The sequence below is a fragment of the Curcuma longa genome, chromosome 16, assembly GCF_044706935.1.
Source record: "Curcuma longa cultivar G26 ecotype Majalengka, Jawa Barat chromosome 16, ITB_CL_G26_1.1, whole genome shotgun sequence".
Lineage (NCBI taxonomy): Eukaryota > Viridiplantae > Streptophyta > Magnoliopsida > Zingiberales > Zingiberaceae > Curcuma > Curcuma longa.
The window spans coordinates 2,756,249-2,781,311 of NC_133876.1; the positions used below are offsets into that span (position 1 = coordinate 2,756,249).

At 37.9% G+C, this 25,063-nt stretch overlaps 2 protein-coding genes across 2 annotated transcripts in view; one reads left to right on the top strand and one right to left on the bottom strand.

Annotated features, from left to right (window-relative positions):
• Nucleotides 1–2,521: 2,521 nt before the first annotated feature.
• Nucleotides 2,522–3,845, bottom strand: LOC141847570 (organic cation/carnitine transporter 4-like). Its single transcript, XM_074735630.1, has one exon. It carries the CDS (start codon nucleotides 3,843–3,845, stop codon nucleotides 2,595–2,597), a length of 1,251 nt encoding a protein of 416 aa, XP_074591731.1. The 3' UTR covers nucleotides 2,522–2,594.
• Nucleotides 3,846–5,241: 1,396 nt separating this feature from the next.
• The window catches only part of LOC141847571 (beta-glucosidase 24-like), a 37,455-nt gene continuing 17,633 nt past the window's right edge, over nucleotides 5,242–25,063 (top strand). Inside the window, exons 1-3 of the mRNA XM_074735631.1 lie at nucleotides 5,242–5,338; nucleotides 18,639–18,726; nucleotides 18,892–19,147. Coding sequence (XP_074591732.1) covers nucleotides 5,242–5,338; nucleotides 18,639–18,726; nucleotides 18,892–19,147 — 441 coding nt within the window. The remainder of the gene's footprint in view (nucleotides 5,339–18,638; nucleotides 18,727–18,891; nucleotides 19,148–25,063) is intronic.

A 25,063-nucleotide genomic window follows, 5' to 3' on the forward strand; every position in this document is an offset into this window, starting at 1 on the left:
CAAGGCGGATGGCGTGGCTCCTCCGTAAGTCTTCCTAAGGTCAAAGTTGGGACCGAGGTGTCGCCCGCGGCCTTCGTCTCATCTTGGCCTGCGGTGTTCACCTTGTCACGGTCCGCCATTGCCACTCTCGTCTAGTCTCCCGATGTCTCGGCAAACAGTCCCTCTCGGTAAAGGAGGACTCTCGTCTTGTCTCCTGACGTCTCGGTGACCAGTCCCTCTCGGCAAAGGAAGACTCTTGTCTCGTCTCCAGACGTCTCGGTGAACAGTCTCTCTCGGCAAAGGAGGACTCTCGTCTCGTCTCCCGACGTTTCGGCGAACAACCCCTCTCGGCAAAGGAGAACTCTCGTCTAATCTCCCAATGTCTCGACGAACAACCCCTCTCGATAGATGAGGACTCTCGTCTAGACTTTCGCCGATTAGCCCTGCTTCGGTTGCCTCCTTTGAGTCAACCTCACTTCCACATACAAACCCGACTACTCCACCTCTGTCAGGCTAGGCCTTAGCCTCAACTATGACTTCTCCTGACACAAGCTTTAGGCGTTTCTATTGTAAGAAAGATGTGTCAGCAGGTAGTATAAGCATGGTTCCTCCTGACACCTGACCCTTTCTACACCACCGCATTAAAGGCGCATCAAGCCGTTATACGTGGCCTCTCCTTATAATCTCGTGACTTGCACGCACTACCAAAAGGAAGATATGGGGGATCAGACTCGATCTTCATCTACACGTCTCCCCTACGCACACAGCTAAAAATAGAGGAGACAGAATGAAGATCCTTTCGGTAAAATTGTGTAGGGGCCCAAGGCGTACAGTAGCCAACTTTACGTATGAAACCCTAAGGTTGGTTATAAAAGGAGTAATTCACCACCATGCAAGAGGTCCGCTCTCGAAAACTCTCACTATTTTTCTTACTTGTCCTTGTTTTCTGACTCATCACCGGAACCCTAACTTGAGCGTCGGAATGGCTTACCGAGACTCTCCGGGTGCCAGTCTAACCTCTTTTGCTAGTACATTTCAGGTGGATCTTGGTGCTTAATCTCTAGAAGAATCCCTCATTCGGCCCGGTCGTAGGATTGCCTTCGTCGGACGGTTCGTTAACTGGTGGCTTGACCATCCATGGTATTTAGCCGGAACAGTATATATGCTAAATCATCGAAAATAATCATTATATCTTAAAGACGATGATAAACTAATCCTAAGCTCTAATGATACCAAGCAATACGATACCTCGAATAAAATCAAATGATGCATCTACAAGATCTAGTTATCAATCATCTATAAGACTAAAATTGAAAACTGAATTGAAACAATGGCAAACCGAAATGGTTGACATGAATCGAGACCGAATACCATTGTATCCCATACTTGTCTCGCTGGAGAAGTTCCTACAAAGACAGTAGAGTCTTCTACAAGAATGGGCGGCAATTGGATCTTGGTCTCAATGGGGAAGAGTCCAAGGAAGAAGAAGAATCAATAAATCAGATAGATGCCCAAATAATTTTGACTTCTCCCTTTTATACCAAGTCCATTCTATACGAATTATCTTTCATAAAGTCCATTACTTGTTAATAGCCCATTAATATTAATGAACTGAGTTATTGGATCTACATATTCAATCCACATCTAATAAAATAAATCCCTCCTTAATACAAACCAGATTAGATCACTTAATGATGTTTAATCTTAATGATAATTATTATATATTATTAATTGAAATATAAATTCATCAAATGAAGACTTAATCCTTCATGTAAAATTAATCAATTCAATACAGTCAAAAATATACATTTAGTGATTTTATTATCAAAGTTGGTTAATAACTCGATTAAAATTATTTAAATTTAATCAAAATCACATGATCAAAATTATTTTAGTACTATTGTAACAATCATTTAATTAGTTATTACTATTATAGCAGTCATTTAAATGATAATCTAAGTATCTAAATTTCACCTGATTAATCCTAAAGGTAGTGACAATGTCTCCCTAATTTGACTATTGTGTAAATCTATAGTACAATTTATGCACACTTAGAGACTGATTTTCATATTCGTCCCTGTTCAAATTTGAATTCTAATCCTCTTATTTATTCTTCTAAGTATTTTACTACTATATTACACCCGTGAAGATGGTAGCAACCATTTAATAACTATGACAAGGGTATAATAGTCATTAACATTATAACAGTTATTTAATAATTCATATAAATTATAGCAATCATTAATTGACTACTAATATAGTGTTATCATTTTATTGAAATGATTTTTATTAAGTTTAAATAATTTTAATTAACGTTATAAAATATATATATACTTTTTATATTAATTTTTTAATTGAATTAAATTAATTTATTTTTATATTATAATAATTACATCGTCACTGTTATATTAATATTAAAATAAATATATTTTTAATAAAATATGATATATATTTTTTTAATGTAAAAAAGGAGGTATTTTTGGTAATAGTAGTTTTAATAATTATAGATGTACTTTTGAGAGGAAAAAACAGTACGAGACTGAAATCTTGGAACTATTAATTTAAAGAAGTTGAAAACATGCAAATAAGAATAAAGAGGCGAACTTGAATTGTCATCAGTGTCGCTCTCCTTCCTCCAACCCGGCCATCGTATCATACAGTGGACGATTCATCGTCTCCGGCAGCAAGAACGCCAGAAACCCACCCACCATTCCGCAGAGACCGAACACCGCGAACGGCAGTGGGCCACCCAACACCACCACCAGGGGCGCCGCGATTGCCCCCATCTGTGCCGCTTGCGTGGCGCACCCTAGAGCCGCGTTCCGCACCACTGTCGGAAAAAGCTCTGCCGTGTATATGAACAACAAGTTGTACGTGGCCGCCATCCCGAAGATTCCGATGACTCCGCAGGCCATTCTCACTTCCTTCATTGCCGGGACGCCGGTTACTATGCTTCCCATGATGCAGAACACGCCACTGAGCCACATGGTGCCGATAGCGAGCGGCCTTCTCCCGAACCGGTCAAGCAACATGGCGGTGAGCAAGTAAGCAGGCATCTCGGCGACGGCATTGAGGAGTACGCTGAGGTAGATGTTGGTCTCCAGGTTGACGACATTAAGATTGAGGCCATAGTACACGACGGAGCCGAGGAAGTTGATCGCCACCGTCAAGACGAGGCGGACTCTCGTTGTGGGTGAGCGGATGACGTCGATGATGGAGGCGGCCGCCACCGCAACTTTCCCGTTACTTTTTATTTCTGCAACTTGATTATCTTCTTTATGTTCTTCATGCTCACCGTCGAGTACAAGCATGACGCCCGGCGGAATGTGCTCCCCGTTCTTCTTGGCGATGCTATGCATGACGTCCATGGCCTCGGGCGTTTTCCGACGAACAAGGTACCAGCGAGGGGACTCGGAGACAAACGGGAGGATCATGAGGACGAAGAGGAGGGAGGGGAGGGAAGTGACGACGTAGAGGAAGCGCCAAGAGTCGAAGAGGTAGGCAATGGCTGCAAGGAGGGCAATGCCGGCGGAGAAGAAGTAGAAGGTGGACATGCCGGCTACGCCTCGCTTGGAGGGGCCGACGGGCTCTGTGGCGAGGACGAAGGCGCAGAGGCCGACGCCGCCAGTGCTGAATCCGGTGAGGAAGCGCAGAGCAACGTAGAACCAGTAAGCTGGGGAGATGGAGGTGAGAAAGCCAAAGAGGGCGTTGAGGATGCAGACGACGGTGAGGGAGCCTTTCCTTCCGAGGAAGGAGTCAGAGAGATGGCCAAACACTCCCGAGCCTGAAAGCACAACATTAGCGGATAATTTCACCAAAATAAACAGACTGAACCTGACGACAAAAGATTCAACCAATCCCGACATTAATACTTTTTAACAAATGTATATTAGATTTTTTATTTTGCAACTGACCCATCAAACGATAAATAAATCAATCAATAAATTTTTGATCATATGTCATATTAAAAAATAAAAAAATTTAAATTTAAAATACATGAACCTAATAAAAATTTATCTGCGTGGAGCAAGAGATATGCATGAATTTTATAATTTATATATCTAAATATAATAAATACATGAATCTAATTAATAAATTACAATCTAAAATTTTAATATAAATACTCATATGTAATATGAAATTGATAATATAAATTATTTTATAATATAAGTTCATTATACTACAATTTTGTTTCTCTTTCTAAATAGTTATTTGAGAATCCACTATCTTCAAGTAAAATGGTATTAGAGCCAATGATATAAAAAATAAATCTTTTAGAGTACCTTCAATTTAACAAACTCAATTATGAGAATTAATCATTTAGAAGGAAGGCTATAATCCCAAGAAGTGTAGAATTTTATTAAAAATGATTTTGAAGAATTCTCAGATATAGCAACTTTACCTCAAAACTAAAAAGATATTTTAGAGAAAAAAGAAAAAGATATCAATGTACTCTCGCCATCATCCATCAAGGTTTGGATGAAGACATTCAACAACATCAAAGAAAGCAAGAGATGCTTCATAACAATATTATGGGAGTGGACAAAGTAAAGAAGGTTTGGCTTCAAACTCTAAGAGATGAATTTGAATCACTTTTTATAGAGAGTGAATTTATTTCTGACTATTTTACAAGAGTTTATGTTATTGTCAATCAAATAAAGAAACTTAGAGAAATCATGTCTGATGTTTGCATAATTGAATATACTATACTCTCTTAGCACAGAGTTTAATCATGCAGTTGTTACAATTGAAAATCCCAAAGATTTGAAAACTATGACTATTGATGAATTAAATGGATCATTACATGATCATGAAGGATGAACTATGAAAAGCAAGAGCAATCAGAATATACATTACAAGCAAAGATCAATTTGAAAACTAAAAAGTTATTTTTAGTAAAGGTTGAGGCCAAGTAGGAGGTAGAGGCCTAAGTTTAATATGTGGCCTTGGTCAAGGGAGAGATGAGCAATCTTTTCAATTTGATAAAAGAAATCAAACATTTGCAAAAGGTTGTGGAAGAGTAAGAGAAAGAGATAATTATGTGGCGTATGACAATAGAAGAAATAAATCTCAAATTGAATATTATTCTTATCACAAATTTTAACATTATGCTTAGGAGTGTCAATCAAACATGAAAAATGAAGAGGCAAAGTTAATGGAGAACAAAAGAGATTATTCAAAGTAATCCTTGTTTTTTACACTCAAGGATGACTCTTTTGGAAAAACAAATATATTGTATCTTAATATAGAAATAGCAACCATATGACAGGTCATAAAGCTAAATTTGGGGAGCTTGATATAAGCAAGAAAGACTTTGTTAGCTTTGGAGAAAACACAAAGGTGAAAATTGAAGGCAAAGGTACGATTCTTCTCCTTTGTGATGTTTATTATGTTTCAAATTTGACTAGTAATATCCTGAGTATTGGTCAATTTTTAGAAAGAAACTACAAGATTCATATGAAAGCTTGTATACTTTGGTTACAAAATTAAGATTCTAATCTTGTTGTTAAGTTATCTATAACTAAGAACAGGATGTTCTTATTGGACTTGAAGAGCTGTGTATTAGTAGAATCGACCTCTAGTTAAAGTTAACCAAATTCGAGTTGGATTTTAATGTTTGATCAATACATTTGATGTGAGAGTAAAAATTCAAATAGGTCAAGATTGATTGGATACTTAATAGTAGTGAAGTTCAAGTGAGTTTGAAAAACTAGGCACTTTGTATAAAATGTGAACCCCAAGTGGGTCAAGATTGACAAGACACTTAGCAATGAAGGAAATCCAAATAGGTCAAGGAATACTAGATGTTTGACAGTGGTAAAATCCTGATAGATCAAGGTTGACAAAATGCTAGACAGTGGTGAAGTCTTGATCGATTAAGATTGGCAAGATGCTATGCAACGATATGTCCCAGTTGATGAAGGTTGACTGGATGCTAGATAATAGTAAAATTATGACAAGTCAAAATTTATCAGATGTTAGGCAAAGGAAGTTCCGACAAGTCAAGATTAATCATATGCTAGACAAAGAAAGTTATAATAGGTTAAGATCAACTAAATACTAAGTAAGGTGAGAATTCATACTTGGTAAGACTAAAACAAAAGTATCAATTGACTAGTAAGTAGTAGCAATTGACTAATAAACTCCTAAACTCCGAGTTCAAGATTTGAGGGGGTTTAAAAGGATTTGTTATTTATCAATCGATTGTTAGGTATGAACAATCGATTAATGACACTATTGTAGAAAATAAAATATCTGAAATTCAATTGATCAACTCAATTGATGGGTATAAGTAATCAATTGATGACACAGTTGTAGTAAATAGAACTTTTTTAATTCAATTGTGGCACTGGACTAATAATAATAAGTAGTTGACTGTTGTGATCAAAGTTGAGCTAAAAAAATCATTCTATTGATGAAATGGTTGAATTTCAACAAATATGATTATATACTCAAATCAACTCATTAATCCAAGTACCTTATTATTTTGTTAAACTAAATAAATCAAGGATTATAAAAATATTAAGAAAACATTATTATTCAATGTGTTTTGGGCAAAAGTCAAAAGAGCACCCATTTTTTTATCAAATCATCAAAGGGCACTCCTTTTTTATTGAATCATCAAATGGGCACCCCAGTTTGATTTTTTTTATCAAAAGGGCACTCGTCCTCTCTAAAATGACACAAATAACCTCTGACACACTGCATGCTTCTTATATGTGCATTCCCACCTATATTGCTGTCTAAATCAGATCACGTTGTAGCAGATATGAAACTATAGATGTTACATAGTTGTAGTAGTTATGAAACCGTAACTGCTACATAGTGGTAGCAGTTATGATTTCGTAACTACTATAATGTGTAGTGGCTATGAAACCATAGCTGCCACTTTGATTTTTTTATCAAAAGGGCACCCACCCTCTCTAAATTGACACAAATACCCTCCGACACACTACATGCTTCTGACACGTTTATTCCCACTTATATTCTTGTCTAAATTGGATCACGTTGTAGTAAGTATGAAACTATAGTTGTTACATAATTGTAGCTACTACACAGTTGTAGCAGTTATAATTTCATAACTATTACAACATATATGTTGAATAATATTAAGATATTATAATTTTTGACTTAAGTTGAACCATGAAACATGTTGATTTTTGTCCATTTGTTTTTATGTTTTATTTATTTAAAAGAAAAAAATTTATGATAAATTTCCTCACTAGACATATACGTACCAGATTTATTAAAAAAATATGTATAGTTTTGGTAAGAATAGGGATGTAATAACTAACCATTTTTAGTATGATTAATCAACCAAATTAAAATGCATTGCCGACTGATATATTAAGATAAATTACAGTATAATCTAAACGAGACAAGATTTTACTTTAGCCCTGCAAAAGCATAAAAATAATCTACTATTTGTATGGACCACAAAGTATACAGATAAGATTTGCTTATACTTCGATTGGACGGGCACGTGGAAAGGACTCATATTTTAGGCAATATGTTTAGTTTTAGGCTGCTCAATTGTGACGACACCATGTTCTTGCTTTAATATGGGATCCATATTTTAGGTCCTGTGATTAGTTTTAGGCTGCTCGATTTCGGCTACACTATAAAGAGACACATATATAGTTTTCTTGAGAATTAATAAATGAAGAATTCTAGATTATTTTGTTAATCAACTGTCCCGATCAAATATCATAAATGATTAAATCATCGATCAACAAACTACTACTGTTCTAGTCAATATACCGTGGATGATTAAATCGCTGATCAATGACCTACTGACGTGCACACTCCTCGAAGATAGTCGCCGGAGGGACAAAATAACTTAAAAAATACTCCAAAAGAGAGTTAGAATGGCGCCAGTGATGGGTCCCGACAAATCTACTCCGATGCTCAAGTTAAGGTTTTACATGAGGAAAGAGTTTAATGACTTAGAGAAATTAGGATTGATGTATGCATACCTGTGTCCATAGATATAGGTCACCTTTTATAGAGTTGTTAATGTCTGTTTAAGATATATTCTGAAATATCTGTTCCAGTTTAAAAAGATTCAAATTGTCCGTATCTTTTGGGAATATTTTCTTTTTTTTTGAAAGAAATAATCTTAAGCTCCCCTGATTGTGCGGGCCAACCGACTTCTGGGATCAAGTAGGCTCTAAGCGTTGGGACCTAAGGTCAAGATAAGGTTGGCACGTGATGTCGAGTAAGTGCTGAGGTTGGGACTCGAGGTCGGGACTCGAAGCTGAGATGAGGTCAACTCGTGATGTCAAGCAAGTGATGAGGTCGGGACTCGAAGCCGAAATGAGGTCACACGTGATGCCAAGCAAGCACGGAGGCTGGAGCTCGAGGTCGGGACTCGAGGCCGAGATGAGGTCGGCATGTGATGTCGAATAAGTGCTGAGGTCAGAACTCGAGGTCGGGACTCAAAGCTGAGATGAGGTCGACTTGTGATACCGAGCAAGTGTCGAGGCTGGAGCTCGAGGTTGAGACTCGAGGCGGGACTCGAAGCCGAGATGGGGTCGACACATGATGTCGAGCAAGTGCCGAGGTTGGAAATCGAGATTGAGACTTGAGGCCAAAATGAGGTCGGCATGTGATGGCGAGTGAGTGCAGAGGTTAGGCCCTAGACAATAAGGACAACTATCATCAGGACCTGAGTGGTGTAGGTTTATCAATTACCACCTCTCAAATATTATCTAATCTTTCTTAATAATTCTTCTCCTTCCTGTTTTACAACCACGTGATGTTCCAATAGCAACCACGTGCAAGGTCTAGAGACTCGACCGTATCACAAGCCTCCCTGATTAGTCTAGTTGAAAGAGACGTAGTCCGACTGACTGGACTTGCGTTTGAGTCATCTTTATCCGGTTCTAATGAGATGATAAGGGAAATGGCTTACCGACCAAGTCTCTATTTACAAGGGGCTAAGATATCATCTTAAATGCAAATCGTATGCTGCCTCGCTTATCGACCTTATCATTGGTGTCTTTAAGACGGCAACAAGGTCGGTGTATGTTATCTTCTTCGAGTTGCGTGCATCCCATGTTGTTTTAATGATACTAAAAAATGATCTTTGCTAACGTGGGCATAAATCGGAGGGTCCTGCTAATTTCTCATTTACTTGGTCTTAGCATCGAATGGTTGTTTTTGAAACTTCGCGTTATTCAGATTCAGCCATCAATGAAGGCAATCATAAGTTGATTTTGTTTAACGGGCAGTACGATGCGATAGCTAGAACAAAATCTCACCGCCCTTTAACTCCATCTGACGACCCATAGAGTGGATGTAACAACCCTATTTTTCTATAAAAGCATTGGCTGATCTGCGCTGCTCTTCATCGTTTTTGTCTTCCTTTACATTTCCTTCTCCTTCCTGCGTCTGGTGACAGTCGTAACTCCGTAAGTCTTCATTCCCGATTGTTTCCTTCTTTTCTACCCTTCTTGTTTCTCTATCTTCAATGGCTGTCGGGGACACTTCACTTCCTTGGTATGAAGTACAACGTTCGACCTATTCGGTAGATGATGACCTACTACTTAGAGAGCAATATGACATTCCTTCTGATCATAGGATCAGAATCCCCATGCCAGAGCACCGTCCTCATGAGCCACCATCGGGATATACTACCTTTTTCCAAGGTCAGATGGCCGACGGTTTGAGATTCCCTATCCCTCCTTTCTTACAAAACCTAGCCACCTATTTCCAATGTTCTTTATCCCAGCTTGCCCCTAATTCATACCGGTTGATTTGTAGCACCTCGATTATTTTCTAGATATATTAAATCCCCTTTGACCCTCCTACCTTTCATTATTTCTTCTATCCCAAGAAAGGGGAGCTCGGGATAATATATTTCACTGTGAGGTCTGAGGTTGTAATTTCTTGGATAAATACCCGACCTCGCACAAAGGATGGAAGAATAGATATTTCTTCATCAAGTCTCCTCAACTGTATACTTGACCTACAATTTGGTGTCTCGAGTTGTACCCACAACCAGCCTTTGGTCAATATAGGTTAGAATCTGCTTATTTATCTGCCACCGAGATCTTGACCAACCTAAAATTTAACGTTAATACTTTGGTGGACAACGAGACCCTTTTATATAGAGCTGGTCTGAGTCCGAACGTGATTTCTCTGGAAGAACCACTGAGTAAGATTTCTATTTTTCTTTAAGTCTTCCATTATACTGACTAATTCTCTTCTCTTTCTTATAGGTCAAATCATGTTGAGTGCTTTTGTCAATAAGCACTAGAAGTGGGATCTAACCACAACTAATAGTTGGTGGGTTTCAGATGAGGTAGTAGAGTCCTCAGCTACTGAAGCGGAGGCTACGAACATCAGTGAATGATCAACCCCTAAAGGTCGGGGATCCCCAAGCTTCTATTCCAGAATCCCTAAGTGTCCAAGAGACCTCGGATCCGACACCTACGGTGTAAACTATAGTCGATGAGGTGAAGGCTATATCTGAGGTAGAGCAAGTGTCTCGCTTGAGAAAACGGAGGAAAGTGCCTCAGCGACCTTCATCTTCAGAGACCAATGCAACCCTTCAATCCAATAAACCAAACCAACCTATTATCGACATCTCGACAAGCCATCAGAAGGAACTCCTGTGATGGCTCCTCCCTTACAAAGTCTACCTCCAGAGGGTCGTACCAAGAGTCGACATGACAAGCATAGCACTCCAACTTCAACACAAAGTCAAGATCCTCCTCCTACTAACTCCACTCCTGAAACGAGGTCTCGATGATCCAACATGCTTCCTCCTCAAGCTCCTTGCACGTCTCATGAAGGTCTAGATGATATATCTAAGCGTTCCTTAGAGGACTTTCATAAGTATGAAAAAGAGGTTTTATGTTGCTTGGATTTGGAAACTTTGAGCGAGTGCCTTAATGGTTCTATTGCTAAGGTGAGAATTTTTTAAGTTGCATTACCTATCAATTTAGACTAATGTGGGGATTTATGCAGGCTTTAAAAGAACATCAGGAACTTCATCGTCGTCTCTCTTGTATGATCGATGATCGTCGTTGTTAGAAGCTCAAGTGGCAGACCTTAAAAATCAATTAAAAATACTAGAAACGTTGATGAAGCTAGGATCCGAGCTATAGTGGAGAAAGCTCGGATTGAGGCTAAGGTAGCCCGAGCTGATGCTGAGACCCCTAGGGCTGAGATGAAAAAAATGCAAAAAAAGATGAGCTGCACGTAATGAAAATTCAACAACTAGAGGAGGCTTTCGAGAAGGACAAGGTTGTCTTTTAACTATCAGAAGAAGAGACTCAACAGGCTAAAAGAGAAGCTGAATCTTTTAAAAGGGAAGCCACCCAGGACAAGGCTGAGCTAACTTCCTCCCACACTCAATCAGGTAGAACTCCGTTGCGACCTGCAAGAAGTTGTTGCTAAAAGACAAGACCTAGAGCAGCAGTTATATGAGGAAAAGGGGCAGAAGGAGAAGGCTTTCTCTAAATGAGATCAAGCGCTTGCTACGCTAGAGTTGGTTAGGAAGGAATTAGCTGATTTAAAGGAGGGCGAGAAGACATGATGCAAGAAAGGAAGGGAGCTTTCCTTATCTCTTTAGAATATTATGATATGCTTGGAGTCCGGACTAATAAAATGCTGAAGCATGGCTTTGAGGGAGCTGGCCGACAGTTTCTACAATCTGGACTCATACCTAGAAGAGTCGACCTAAGTTTTTTAGATCCTCAGAAAGTGTGGGATAATTTGTCATCTTTCCAAGAAACAAGATTAGTGTAGTTAGCTTATTGTGTTTGAGTACTTTTCTTTTGAATGTATGACTTTGGAATTAAATGTGAATCTTCCTTATGCTATGGTTATTACTCTTGTGAGACCTTTTGTAGAGTTACTGTTTTCTTTTACTTAAGCCTTCTAAAGGATAAAACTAGTGCCAAAAACATCTTTCATCATGAATCAAATTAAGTTGGTTCAATTTAATTCAAAACTGAATCGTTTGGTTCAATAACCAAACGACCTCTTATTTGAATGAAATCAGTTTCATTCATTTTACCTTCGTAAGACGAATTCCATCATTTTATCCTTTATCCGGTGCAACCAGAATTTATTTCTCTCATTCTGAGAATCCAATTCGTAAACTCGTTTTAAGTCCTTCGGAGAATTTGTAATGTGTGTGACCCAATAGGTTCCCGATTATGTTGGTCATCCGTAATTAATCATTAATTATGGAACGATTATGAGTGACACCTAGTAGTACATCATGATCCTCAATTGATCAGAAAATTAATGATTGATTCCAGAATAATTCTAAATCCTTCAGCAGCTCCAATTAAACGTGTCTTGTTCCTTTCACCATCTTATACCCGCTTGGTTCAGGACATGGTCTATGTGTCGGTCCCCACTAGGCTGACTATGTCACACCCAGCCCAAGCTGCTTTCTTGTCCTATGGATTCAAGTTACATATACATATGTCCAAGAGTACCATACTTTTGACAAGTAATGCTTTGGACAAAGACTTTTAGTAACAATCCTGACAAGCGGTCGAAAGGTATACGTCTCTTTTTTCAAGGAGCGATGAATCCTCTATGAGCTATTCAAACACCTTCGGAGCACTTTGACTTATACCTAATCATCTTGGGTCCATACCTCCTCGGAGATGTTTGCTTAAGATGTCAAAGTATAAACCTCTATGACCAAGGTGGCTTGAATATGGCAAGTCAAAAGAAGCTACACTGAGATCTTCATTGACATATGTATAGAACCATATGAAGTCTCAAAGCAGGTCACTCCACTAAACTGGTTACCTTTAACCAATATTCACGTTTAACTCTCAACATCCAATGTCTCCAGCAGTGAGATCAGCTGCTTGGCTAACCAAGAAGTTTAAACGTGCTAGTCTCAACAGAATCGATGACGTCCATGCTCATCATCTTGTTCAAGCTTAGTGTAATGGTATTAGGCCTAAGGTTAAAATGAAATCCATTTATATGCTTGACATTTGTGTATTAACTATGACATGTGATTGTTACATAGATTAATTAACATGCAAAAGCATACCTACATTCCACCTTGACCCGAAACACAAGTGTGAGACTTGTGTTGAAGTGAAAATGACAAGGTCATCCTTTCAACAGGTTGAAAGAAGCAATGAGCCACTCGGCCTAATTCACACTGATGTGTACGACCTAAAGGGTACACCGACACATGGTGGGAATAAGTACTTCATCACTTTTGTTGATGATAACACAAAATATTATTTTGTGTATCTTCTCAAAAGTAAGGATGAAGCTATAGAGAAATTTATTCTCTATAAGAATGAAGTTGAAAACCAACTTAATAAAAAGATTAAGGTGGTATGAAGTGACCAAGACGGTGAATATATATCACCGTTCGTTGAGTTGTGTTGAACATGAGATCAGACATGAAACAACAACTCCCTATACTCCTCAGCAAAATGGAGTTGTTGAGCGAAAGAATCGCACTCTGAAAGAGATGATGAATGCTCTTCTATTGAGCTCTGGACTACTAGAGCACATATGGGAGGAAGTTGTGTTAACAACTAATTACCTTTTAAATAAGGTGCCCAGAAAGAAAATAGATAAGAGCCCTTATGAGTTGTGGAATGGAAGACAATCATCCTATAAATACTTGAGAGTGTGGGGGTGTCTTGCCAAAGTTTTGGTGCCTGATCCGAAAAGGATCAAGATAGACCAAAAATTATTGATTGCATATTTATTGGATATACACATAATATCAGTGCTTATAGGTTCCTTGTATATGAATCTCAAATCTCAGAGATACACAAGAACTCGATTATTGAATCAAAAAATGCCTCATTCTTTGAACATGTGTTTCCGTATAAGACCTGAGAGGATGTTAGCTCCTCAAAATGGGCATATGAAACACAAGAAGAAGAAGATGATGAACCAGTTAAGGTTGAGCTTAGACAAAGTAAAAGAGCAAGGGTGGAAAAATCCTTCGGAATGGATTTTATCACTTTCATGTTGGAAAGTGAGCCCTAAAGTTACTCAGAAGCAGTAAGCTCTTCTAAGAGACCTCAATGGAAAGAGACAATTACATCTGAGATTGACTCTATCTTGCAAAATCACACTTGAAAACTTGTGGATCTTCCTCAGGGAAGTAAACCACTAGGTGCAAGTGGATTTTCAAGAAGAAGATAAAATCAGATGGCATGATTGATAAGTACAAGACCATATTGATAATTAAAGGTTACCGACAATGAGAAGGCCTTGATTACTTTGATATGTATTCTCCGGTATCGAGAATAACTTCCATTAGAGTGTTGTTGGCTATTGCCACTCTATGGAATCTGAAAATACATCAAATGGATGTAAAGATAACTTTTCTAAATAGGGATTTAGAAGAAGAAATCTACATGGAGCAACCTAAGTGTTTTCTATGCTAGGGCAGAAAAATAAGGTTTGTAGATTGGTGAAGTCGTTATACGGCTTGAAACAAGCACCAAAGCAGTGACATGAGAAATTTGATAATGTCATAAAGGAAAGTGGATTTAAGATCAATGAATGTGATAAATGTGTCTACATGAAAGTCATAGAGAATGACTATGTCATCTTGTGCCTATATGTAGATGACATATTTATCATTGGAAGTAATGATAAGATAATCAAATCCACTAAAAATATGTTAAACTCAAGATTTGACATGAAAGATATGTGTCTAGCTGATGTGATTCTAGGAATTAAGATTCTTAGAACATCAGAAGGACTTGTTCTAAGTCAGTCTCATTATGTGGATAAGATTCTTGAGAAATTTACCAAAGGTGATACTACGTTGGCACAGACTCTGATAGATACGAGTCAACATCTATCAAAAAATCATGGAGAGAGTATCTCTTATAGAGTACTCTAGAGTGATTGAAAGTCTGATGTACTTGATGAGTTGTACACGACCAGACTTAGCCTACGCAGTGAGCAAACTGAGTAGATACACGAGTAATATCGGTGTTGAGCACTGGAAAGGGATAACAAGAGTACTAAGGTACTTAAGGTATACTCGTGATTATGGATTGCACTATATGAGATATGTTACTGTGATCGAAGGATACAATGATGCAAATTGGATATCTGACATGAAAGACTCTAAGTTTACGAGTGGATATGTATTCACTTTGGGAGGTGCAGTCATTTCATGAAAATCTTCTAAGCAAACCGTAATAATCAGATCCATGATGGAATCTAAGTTTATAGCTCTTGACAAATATGGTGAAGAGGCTGAATGACTATGATAATTCTTAGAAGATGTTCCTAGATGGCTGAAACCTGTGTCGGATAATTTGCATACATTACGATAGTCAATCAGCAATTGGCCGGCACAGAGCCATCTATATAATGGTAAGTCTAGACATATACGTCATAGACACAATACTATTAAACAACTACTCTTAATAGGAGTTATCACTGTTGACTATGTAAAGTCAAAGGATAACCTAGTAGATCCGTTAACTAAAGGGTTAAATAGAGAGTTAGTTGCAAGTTCATTCATGAGGGATGGGCTTGATGCCGATGAGAAATGTTGGTGCAAAGAAACCCAACCTATGCAGATTCAAGATCCCAAGAACTAAGTTCAAAGGGACAACCTAATTTACCGACTAAGTAGCTCACTGTGGGGGAATGACCCAATGGATTAGTGAAAGGATGGAGGTTAAGCATATGACTTTTAATGATGTAGTAGAGTAATGTGGAATACTCTTGAGAGATCACCTATGTTAGAAAGAAGTTGAGGCTGCTTTAAAGAGAATTGAAAGGCACAATTCTTAGAACTTCTCACAGAACCAGGCTTGTTCATGGCTAAGAACATGAACACACTCATGAGAACTAAGTTGTATCAGAGAGAGTCCTGGGTGAGATATGTCAATGCTTACACAGATGACAAAACAGTTCAAGGACAATCGTGTCTATTATCAGCCAGTAAACAAACATGTCTTCACAAGGGAAGGTTCAAAGGGTAAAACCTACTTGTCCTATACTGGACTCAACTACTGAATGCTATCATATACCCTATTTTCATTCATGTGGGAGATTGTTGGAAATTTGAATGAAAGAAGAAGAGGTGGATGTAAGGAGGACTACCATTGTGAATAAGTTTTTAGTCCCACATTGGGAGTCTCATGCCTTATTGTTGGTTTATATTGTATCTCATGCATTGATGTTGTGAACAAATACATGGGAAGAGGCTCATTCTCATGTGTGAGTGCATAGGGGGTGCAAATCCAGGGCCCAGATTGTACTGAACTAAGTTAACTCGTGTGCGAGCACGACCTGCGCACGTTAAATGTTGGAATGTTAAGGCAAAATTTGCCTAAGAGAATGAACCAATATTTTTCTATTTGATTTAATCTTTTTCTCAAGTGTAAAATAAACAAATGCATTGACTTAATGTTAATGGAGAATCTGTAACCGCATAGCGTTTTGATCTGGGCATTAAAGGCAATAAATAGCCTTTAATCGACCATTTAACGCAGCAAAGGGAAGGCTCTCCTATATAAGGAGGTGATATCTTGAGCAAGGAAGAGAGAAAAAACCAATAGCAAGAAACCTCTGCCTACCTGCGTTCCCCCTTAACGTTAATGGAGAATCCATAACTATGTAGCATTTTGATCAGGGCATTAAAGGTAATAAATAGCCTTTAATCAATTGTTTAACGTAGTAAAGGGAAGGCTCTCCTATATAAGGAGGCGATATCTTGAGCAAGGAAGAGAGAAAAAACCAATAGTAAGAAACCTCTGTCCACCTACTTTCCCCCTCAAACTATTCCCTCTGCCATGCAACTGTTGCTTGCAATAACACTAGTAATAGCATTCAGGTACTATTCTCAGTTCGTCGTGACCTCCAGTGCTTAGGGGTGTTCATGGTTTACCATTGGATTTGGAAAACAGACGACTCACGATAACCTAAAGCATAATCAGGGGTGGGGGCGAATCTATTTTAAGGACACTACGTTAAACACAAGCCTCGACATCAACTGCGACATCCACTTGGAAAGTTTTCCTAAGTACTCAGCTTTGGTTCCCGACTCAACGATCGAGGCCACTTCTTCCCGATTTGATAGTCGGGCACGCTTCTTCTCGAGTCATGTAATAAGGCGACTTCTCTCCTGACTTGACACTCGAAGTACTTGGCGGCTCAATCACTCAACATCGACTCGGAGGCACTTGACCTCCACTCAGAAGCACTCGAAGTCCCAACTTTCCACTCCGTCTTGAGAGCACTCGACCTCCACTCATAAGCACTCGGAGTCCTGACTTCCCACTCGGTCTCGAGAGCACTCGAGCACTTGGACGACTCATCTCCTGACAGCATCGATAATATAATAGATTTTCTGTTGTCAGCTTGAGATTATCAGCTCAAGCCAATCAATAGATAAGTTGAAGTTGTATATCGATTTCAATTCTGTAATTTCTTTTGTAATCTTCGGTAATAGGATTGTAACAGTATATATGTTGATATGCCAAAGGGGATAGGATGCTGGTTTTTTGTCAAGGGCTCTCCCTTTTTCTCATTTTCATTTCTTTTATCATTTAATCTACGTTACTGACTTAAGCATCGGAGGGACTTTCATCACTCTATTGTCCCTCTAACATTTGCCCTCTCATGCACATGAAACACTATGCAAGGTAAACCTAGTTATCACCTCCACCTAGCATCCGACCTAGCAACAAATTTTTGCATCATCATCCACATTATGGCCATCAACTAAATCATGACATTTACCATATAAAATTGAGTTGCACTAACTAAAATCAAACTGGCAGAAGAAGACAAGGACGGTAAAGTCGAGCAATATGACCAACTATAACTGTGACATGGTCGTTATAGAAAATCAAATTGCTAAAATTAACAATTACTGTGACATTATAGAAAATCAAATTGCATTAAAATTAGTATCGCAAGCACCATTATATCAAAGTCATCAACACTAGATCCCTAAGAGGCTTTCATGTATCTTTCTTAGTTCTTTTGTTATTTCAATATTACTAAATGGAATAGGTATTACAAATAAATTGATGAGTGTAATAAAGTTTTTTTTTCTTATATTTTTAAAGCATATATATAACCTTTAATGGAATAGGTATTTGTTTGTTTCTTCAAAAGAAAATTAAAAATTATTTTAATCTATTAACTTGTTGCAATAAAAAACATGTCAAACCATTTAAAACAGGAACCCCATGGAAGCTGAGCCTTGATAAAATTTTCAATAGGGATTTTCTTGTTGTCCATCCAAATTGGCAAAATAAATAAATAAATAAAATCACAGTTATCATGGTTAACTTATATAGAACGACCATCAATATCCAGATTAAATCTAGAATATTTGTGAAATAAGCTATATGACTTAAAAGTGGAGCTTTATTTGATAAATAATTTGATTGGCAATGGAGAATATTTTGATTCATAAAAAGGGAGAAGACATAATTTGGCCATTTTAAATGGCTGTAATTTGAGAGCTTTAAAAATTGATGATCCGATCTGGTTTACTTGCTCTAAAATAAACTTCCAATGGATTTTGACAACATTAAAATAAAATATAGAATGGATAATCACCAGGGATAAATAACTGCCACATCTTGAAGTCAATGGTTCATTAATAATATAGTTTTTCTCACTATTATCATCTCAGTTATATATCTATGTTATTTGTGCAGGGTTGAAGCCCTTTGTGACATTATTCCATTGGGACTCTCCCCAGTTTTTGGAAGATCAATATGGAGGTTTCCTGAGTTCCCATATTGTGTCAGTAATACAATATATTTTAGTCAATCATCTTTGATTTTATGGATTTTTTTTGTCAATTTTGATTAATTCTGTAAAATTTATGGGTATTTCCTGATGAAACAAATGGTTCAGTTTTAAGAGTTTAATACATGTTTATGAAATACAGTTGGCTGAATTTTACAGGAATGACTTCAGAGACTATGCAGAAACTTGCTTTAGAAATTTTGGGGATCGAGTAAAGCATTGGATCACCTTCAATGAGCCATGGAGCTATAGCATTGGGGGATATGCTTTAGGGTTTCTCGCTCCAGGAAGGTGCTCTAACTGGGAGGAACAACGATGCAGCCATGGTGACTCTAGCAAGGAGCCGTACATTGTGGCACATCATCAGTTGTTAGCCCATGCAGCAGCGGTGTTGGTTTACAAGAGAAAATATCAGGTAAGAAGCCAACCGTGCAAACACTTGTTATCTTCCAATTCTTTGTTGCCTCTATATATGTGGATTAGTAACCGATCGATCGATAATGTAGATGGAAATATGGTTTTGTTATGTCTCTTACTATTACTTAATGTTCTGGTCCCATAAAGAATTTCATTCAAAATTAGGTAACAACAATTGTTACTGAAAGTCAAATGGACCCTTTTCTATTTAGACAAAAAATGAAAAGGATATTCTTTATTAAAACAAAATATAATAATAAATTTTCAATTCTAAAATAAATCTTTTACTATTTCTTAAGCCCTATATGTTATCACATATATTAGAGCTACATCCAATATCCAATACCCAAGTGTCAAAAGAAATAGTATGACATTCCATCAGAAACAAAGGTCAATAAGCGCAATCTCCTCATTAACAAATTCTACAACATCAAAATGATAGAAGGAGAATCAGCAAGTGGATTGCATGCTCGAATCCAAGATCTACTGAATGGGCTACACACAATTGGACAACCCATTGAAAATCGAGATGTCATAAGGTACACACTGAAAGCGTTCCCTAGGAACACTTTGTGAGCATCTATGGTGGATGCTTATAAGGTCTTCTGGGACCTTTCAAAAATCAAATTCAATGAGCTATTTTATGAATTTGAATTACATAAATAGACTAATGTCATTACGGAAGAGAAAGGTATAGCTCTCATTGTAGGACTAACCAAGGAAAAGAGGTCCAGAAAACAACAACAAGAAGAATATATATGATGAATCATCTGAATCAGAAAGCAACGATGAAGTCACAACAGAACTAGTTAACCTAGTTCGAAAGATACTACGGAGGAAGCGTGGAATAAAAAGATCGGAAGTGAAGAAGTTGGTATAAAAAGCCAATTCCAATAAACCATCGACAAACAAAACGGAGCTCACTTGCTATGGATGCAAGGAAAAAGGTCACTTTAGATCCGAATGTCCTAACCAGAAGAAGGAGCACAAGTCCAGGAAGAAGGCGCTCAAAGTAACGTGGGGCAAATCATCATCAGAGGAATCAAAAGAAGAACCAACCACAAGTTTCCTTGCTCTTCCAGCTCAGGATGAACAAATTGGAACAGACAGCGAGTCAGACTATGATTCAAGCTCAAGCGACTGGAACAGACAGCGAGTCAGACTATGATTCAAGCTCAAGCCATGGATCTGCATCCATATTTTTAACTATATTTCCTTTGTCATCAAATTTGCTCTTGAAAATCCACTTAGTGTCAACAATGATCTTGTTTTCTAGTTTTGGTACTATTAAATCCCAAACTTAGTCCTATCAAAGTGGATTAATTCTTCTTGCATAGCTATCTTCCAATCAAGATCAAGTAATGCTTCGTCTATAGTTTCAGGTTTAGTTTTTGAAATTAAGGCTATTGACTTAGATTTCTATGAAAAGACCTTGTCCTAGCCCATTGGTTTATATCACCTAAAATTTGTTTAGATGGGTTACTAAAAATGACTCTAGTTGTCCAAGCGGATTGAGATTCGGTTTGGATATTTTCTTCACTTGGTTGTCTTTTAGGTTCAATTATATTTTCTAGTCTTATTTCATCTATGTCATATTTTTCTCCCCTAAATTGGTTCTTCTTAGGGTTAGTTTACCAAACTCTTGCTTGACTTATTTTTCTAAGTCTTGGTCCATTTGAGATTTTAGTGAATATGTTTTGGTATTTTCATTAAAAAAATACATTGAAGGATTCTTCATCTTTTTAAGTATTTTATTATAAACTCTATTTTTTTTATAAGTAAACGTGTATATTCCAGCAAAAGATGTACACTAGCCACCCTATATATGTAGGATCGAAAACACGCTAGAGGGGGAGTGAATAGCGCGTTGCACGCTTTTCGATTTTCATAAATCTCGAGTGCGTATGGAAGCGAAAACAAAACTAAGTAAAATAATGGACAATTTTGTTTACTTGGTTCACAGCCCTAGACTGCTACTCCAAGGCTCACGGTCCTTGACCGTTTTCTTTGGGCAATTCCACTAAGGCACTTGCCCCCTTTCGACAGCAAGTGTATCGAAAATACAAATACGAATCATTTACAAAAGCTCGGTACAATAGAAATAATGAAAATAAACTTTTATCGACTTTTGATCGCGCAGTAGCTCCTTAGAAGTTGATCTCGGCGTTGCGGTGTGATTCGAAGTGACTTGGATCGCGTACGGCACCGACGTCGAAGAATAAGAGCTTAAGAGTCGCAAGAACGGAGTTTTAGAGTGGAAAAGAAGTGATTTTCGGCTGCTGCTCGCGGGTTTCTTTTATACTGTACTTGAGTCGACTCAAATGCCTATCTGAGTCGACTCCAGCTGACGTGGCAGATGAAGTTTTATCGCTTCCGTCCGTTATCCTCTCTGAGTCGACTCCAGTTGTCTCCTGAGTCGACTCTAGTCGCTGTGGCGTCAACTGTGATAAGTTTTGACTCTGAATTAGCCTGAGTCGATTCAAAACCTCACCTGAGTCGATTCCAGGCCGAGTTGGCAGAAAATCGACGCGTTGACTTCCAGATTTCGGCTGACTCAGCTGGAGTCGACTCCAGCCATCATCTGAGTCGACTCCAGACCCGAAAAATCAGCTTTTCGACCCGGAGTTAGCTTTCGTTCAATTTTTCCTTCCTGCAAAGAATGTTAGTGAAATAACATGCAAAGTATAACTATTTTAAGTCAGTTCTCAGAACCAACTAAGGGTCTTAACTTCGGATCTCCAGTAAGACCCTGGGTTAGACCGACGCCTAATGTTCCCCTTGGGAACGCGTCCTCACCCACTCCTCTCGAGAGAATTTACCTGATTGCCAACCGAGTCCTCCTGACTCGTTGGACTTGTGCTCGGCTCTGTCCTCGGCCCCCAGGATTTGTGCTGCGACTGATCCTCCTGATCAACCCAGTCTTCTGCTGCAACTGATCCTCCTGATCAGCCCAGTCTTCTGCTGCAACTTGGTCCTCCTGACCAAGCCCAGACTTCTGCTGCGGCATGGTCCTCTTGACCAGCCCAGACTTCACCTGGTACACTTGACTCTGCCAAGACTTCATGCCTAGCTTCCACTAGGACTTAACCTGTGTCTCCTGTATACTCAGTTCAACATGATTAGCACAATCATATACTTAACTTGATCCTAGTTCCATAATCAAAATCATGGTTCGATCTACTAGTACTTCTTGCACCAACAATGTAGCTACTCACTCCTAACACAACATTAGATGTTCAAGGATATGTATACATGCACTTGAATTTTCTAGTAGATGCTCTTTACATCAATCCTCTCTCCCTCAAGTAGGCTACAATTCCTAGCCATCCATATGTAATGGATCGTGGATGACATGGTTAGGTGCCGAGCCTTGGTCAAAATCCTAGTCCCACGGTAGTGGATGTTAAAGACCTGAAGCATCCTCATATAGGTGGACATCTCCTAGTGCATGTGTAGTCACATTCGAATACTCCATATCACAACAACTACGGGACATCTGAAAAATAGGTGCTTTGGTGTCTCCTTCTCTCCTCCACAAAAAGTGCATATCTTCTCCTCTACATATGTTAGTCTGTCTCTAATTAGAAATCTCACATGTGCTAGTAACTATATAGTGAATACATGGTTAGGTTATAAGTAGCTTTTCCACACCAAGCTAGACCATGCCTTCTTTACTCTAGAGCTCCTGAATAAGTCATATGCTTGAACAACTCCATGATTTCCTTATGAAAACCAGCCTGCTAAGCACTATGCAACAATCTCTGATGATCTATGTGAGGAGAGTAGTTCATCCCCAATGTGTAGAATTTTATTGATGAGTGGGGAGTCTGAGTGCTTTGCTTGCCAAGATCAAATTTCCACTCTACTCAGATATGTGTGATGAATCCATCTTATCCATAGAGTGTCTTGCTTATCTTGGATCCTCTAGAGAACTTTGCTCAATAACACTTTGTTCCAAGTCTTCAAGTACTAGTGGTTGAGTATCAATAAAAACACCTTCATCAAACTTAACTGAAAATTTAACTAAGTTGTCCTTAGTGTTTAAAATGTAAACTTTGCATCTAAATTCTTTTAAATGTTTAACCAATGGTGTTTTGTTATAATAAATTTCATAAGGTGTCTTTAGTTGAAGTTTATTTAAGTAGACTCCAATTTGTAAGTGCGACACTAATTGCCTTCTAAAAGTAACAAGGAAGACTGTATTAATTTAACATAGTCTTGACTACTTCTTGTTAGACTTGATTTTTCCACTCTATAACTCCATTTTATTGTAGAGCTCTAGGGTAGGAAAATTCTCTCTTATACCCAATTTATAGATAAAACTTGTTAAACCTATGGTTTCCAAATTCGTAATCAAGGTCACTTCTTATTTTCTTAATTTTAATATTTTTTCATTTTCACTTACTTGTAAAATTGAATAAATTATTTTATGGGTTCATTCTTATGTTTTTAAAACTTAACCAAGTAAAATGTGAAAAATCATATATTATCATCAAGTAGCATTAGATACTACTTAGTAATTTAACTCCATGATTATTGACCAAATCTAAGTGTAGTAATTCTAGAAGGCAAGTAGTTCTGATACGGTTGGCCAATTTGTGTTTATCCGATTTTCTTGCCTTTTTGGCATGTATCACAAATCTTGTCATTAGTGTGATGTAATTTTGATAATCCTCTAGCTAACCCACTTCAACCTACTTTGGAAATATGCCTTAATTGGATATGAACTAGTCTTCTATGTTATAATCACGCATCCTCATTGTAAAATCCTTTTGACACTAGAGGAGGTTATGAATAGCGTTCCGATTTTATCGTCATTTTTTTTTCTAAACAGAATCATTAGTAGCGCAGTGGAAATAATACAAAATAGAATACAACAAGAAAGACACCAAGTTTTAATGTGGTTTGGCAACTCCGCAAGTCCCTACAACACTAATATCTCAAACAAGAGCACTAGTGATTTTCTCATTTCTAGAAACCTTCCAGAGAAGGAGAAAACTCTTATAAGTTTTATAAGAAACAATTACAATCAATAAAATAGATAAATAAATGTACAATTATGAAAATAAAACCCATTGTGAATTGGCTAAAAACCTTGAGTGCCATGACACTCCTAGCGCTTTCTGAACCACATAGTAGGACTTCACAGATTTTTCAAGCAATGAGAATGAATAGATTGTGTGTAGTTGTTGTGAGAAGAGGCTTCCTTGAGTCCCTTTTTTACAGTCCGATCAGTACTCCTCCGGTTGACTGGACCTCGTCGACTCAATGGCAAACTCGATCTCTTTTGAGTTAAGTTTTGACCTTCAGGTCGACTAGAGACCCTCCAGTTGCTTGGAGTTTAGTCAAAACTTATCCACGAACTGGATCATACGAACTTGATCACGTGGACTTTCGATCGACCAGACTGCCTTTCGGTCACGCAAACAATGAGTCCAATGACCCAAATCAATTCCCAACTAGTCATGTCATAACGTTTATCTGGTTGTTATTTCCTACAAAACAAATAAGCAGACAATAAGTAAAATATGAAAAACATAGTACTTGGTTTACTTAATCTATTAGATTCACTGGCTTGGAATTTACTCCTTCAAGACTTCTCTCTTTGCCAAGCGTTCAGCTTCCAACTAACTCATCGAGACTTCCACTACTATGTGTTCAGTCCCCAACTAAGCCTCTTGGACTTAACCTAGTTTCCAACTAGGTTTGTCTAGTTCCTAACTAGGTCTTGTTGGGATGTATATTAGAATTTTAGCTATCTATGTAAATAAATATTCTGAAATAAGAATCACATTTGGTCAATGTTTGTATTTAGTTTTTATGCAAGTGTCCATTTAATCTACAAACAGTGTTCACAACCAAGATGAATTAGACAAACCATTGGATTGGTTGTAGTGTAATTTGGTCTTAGTCT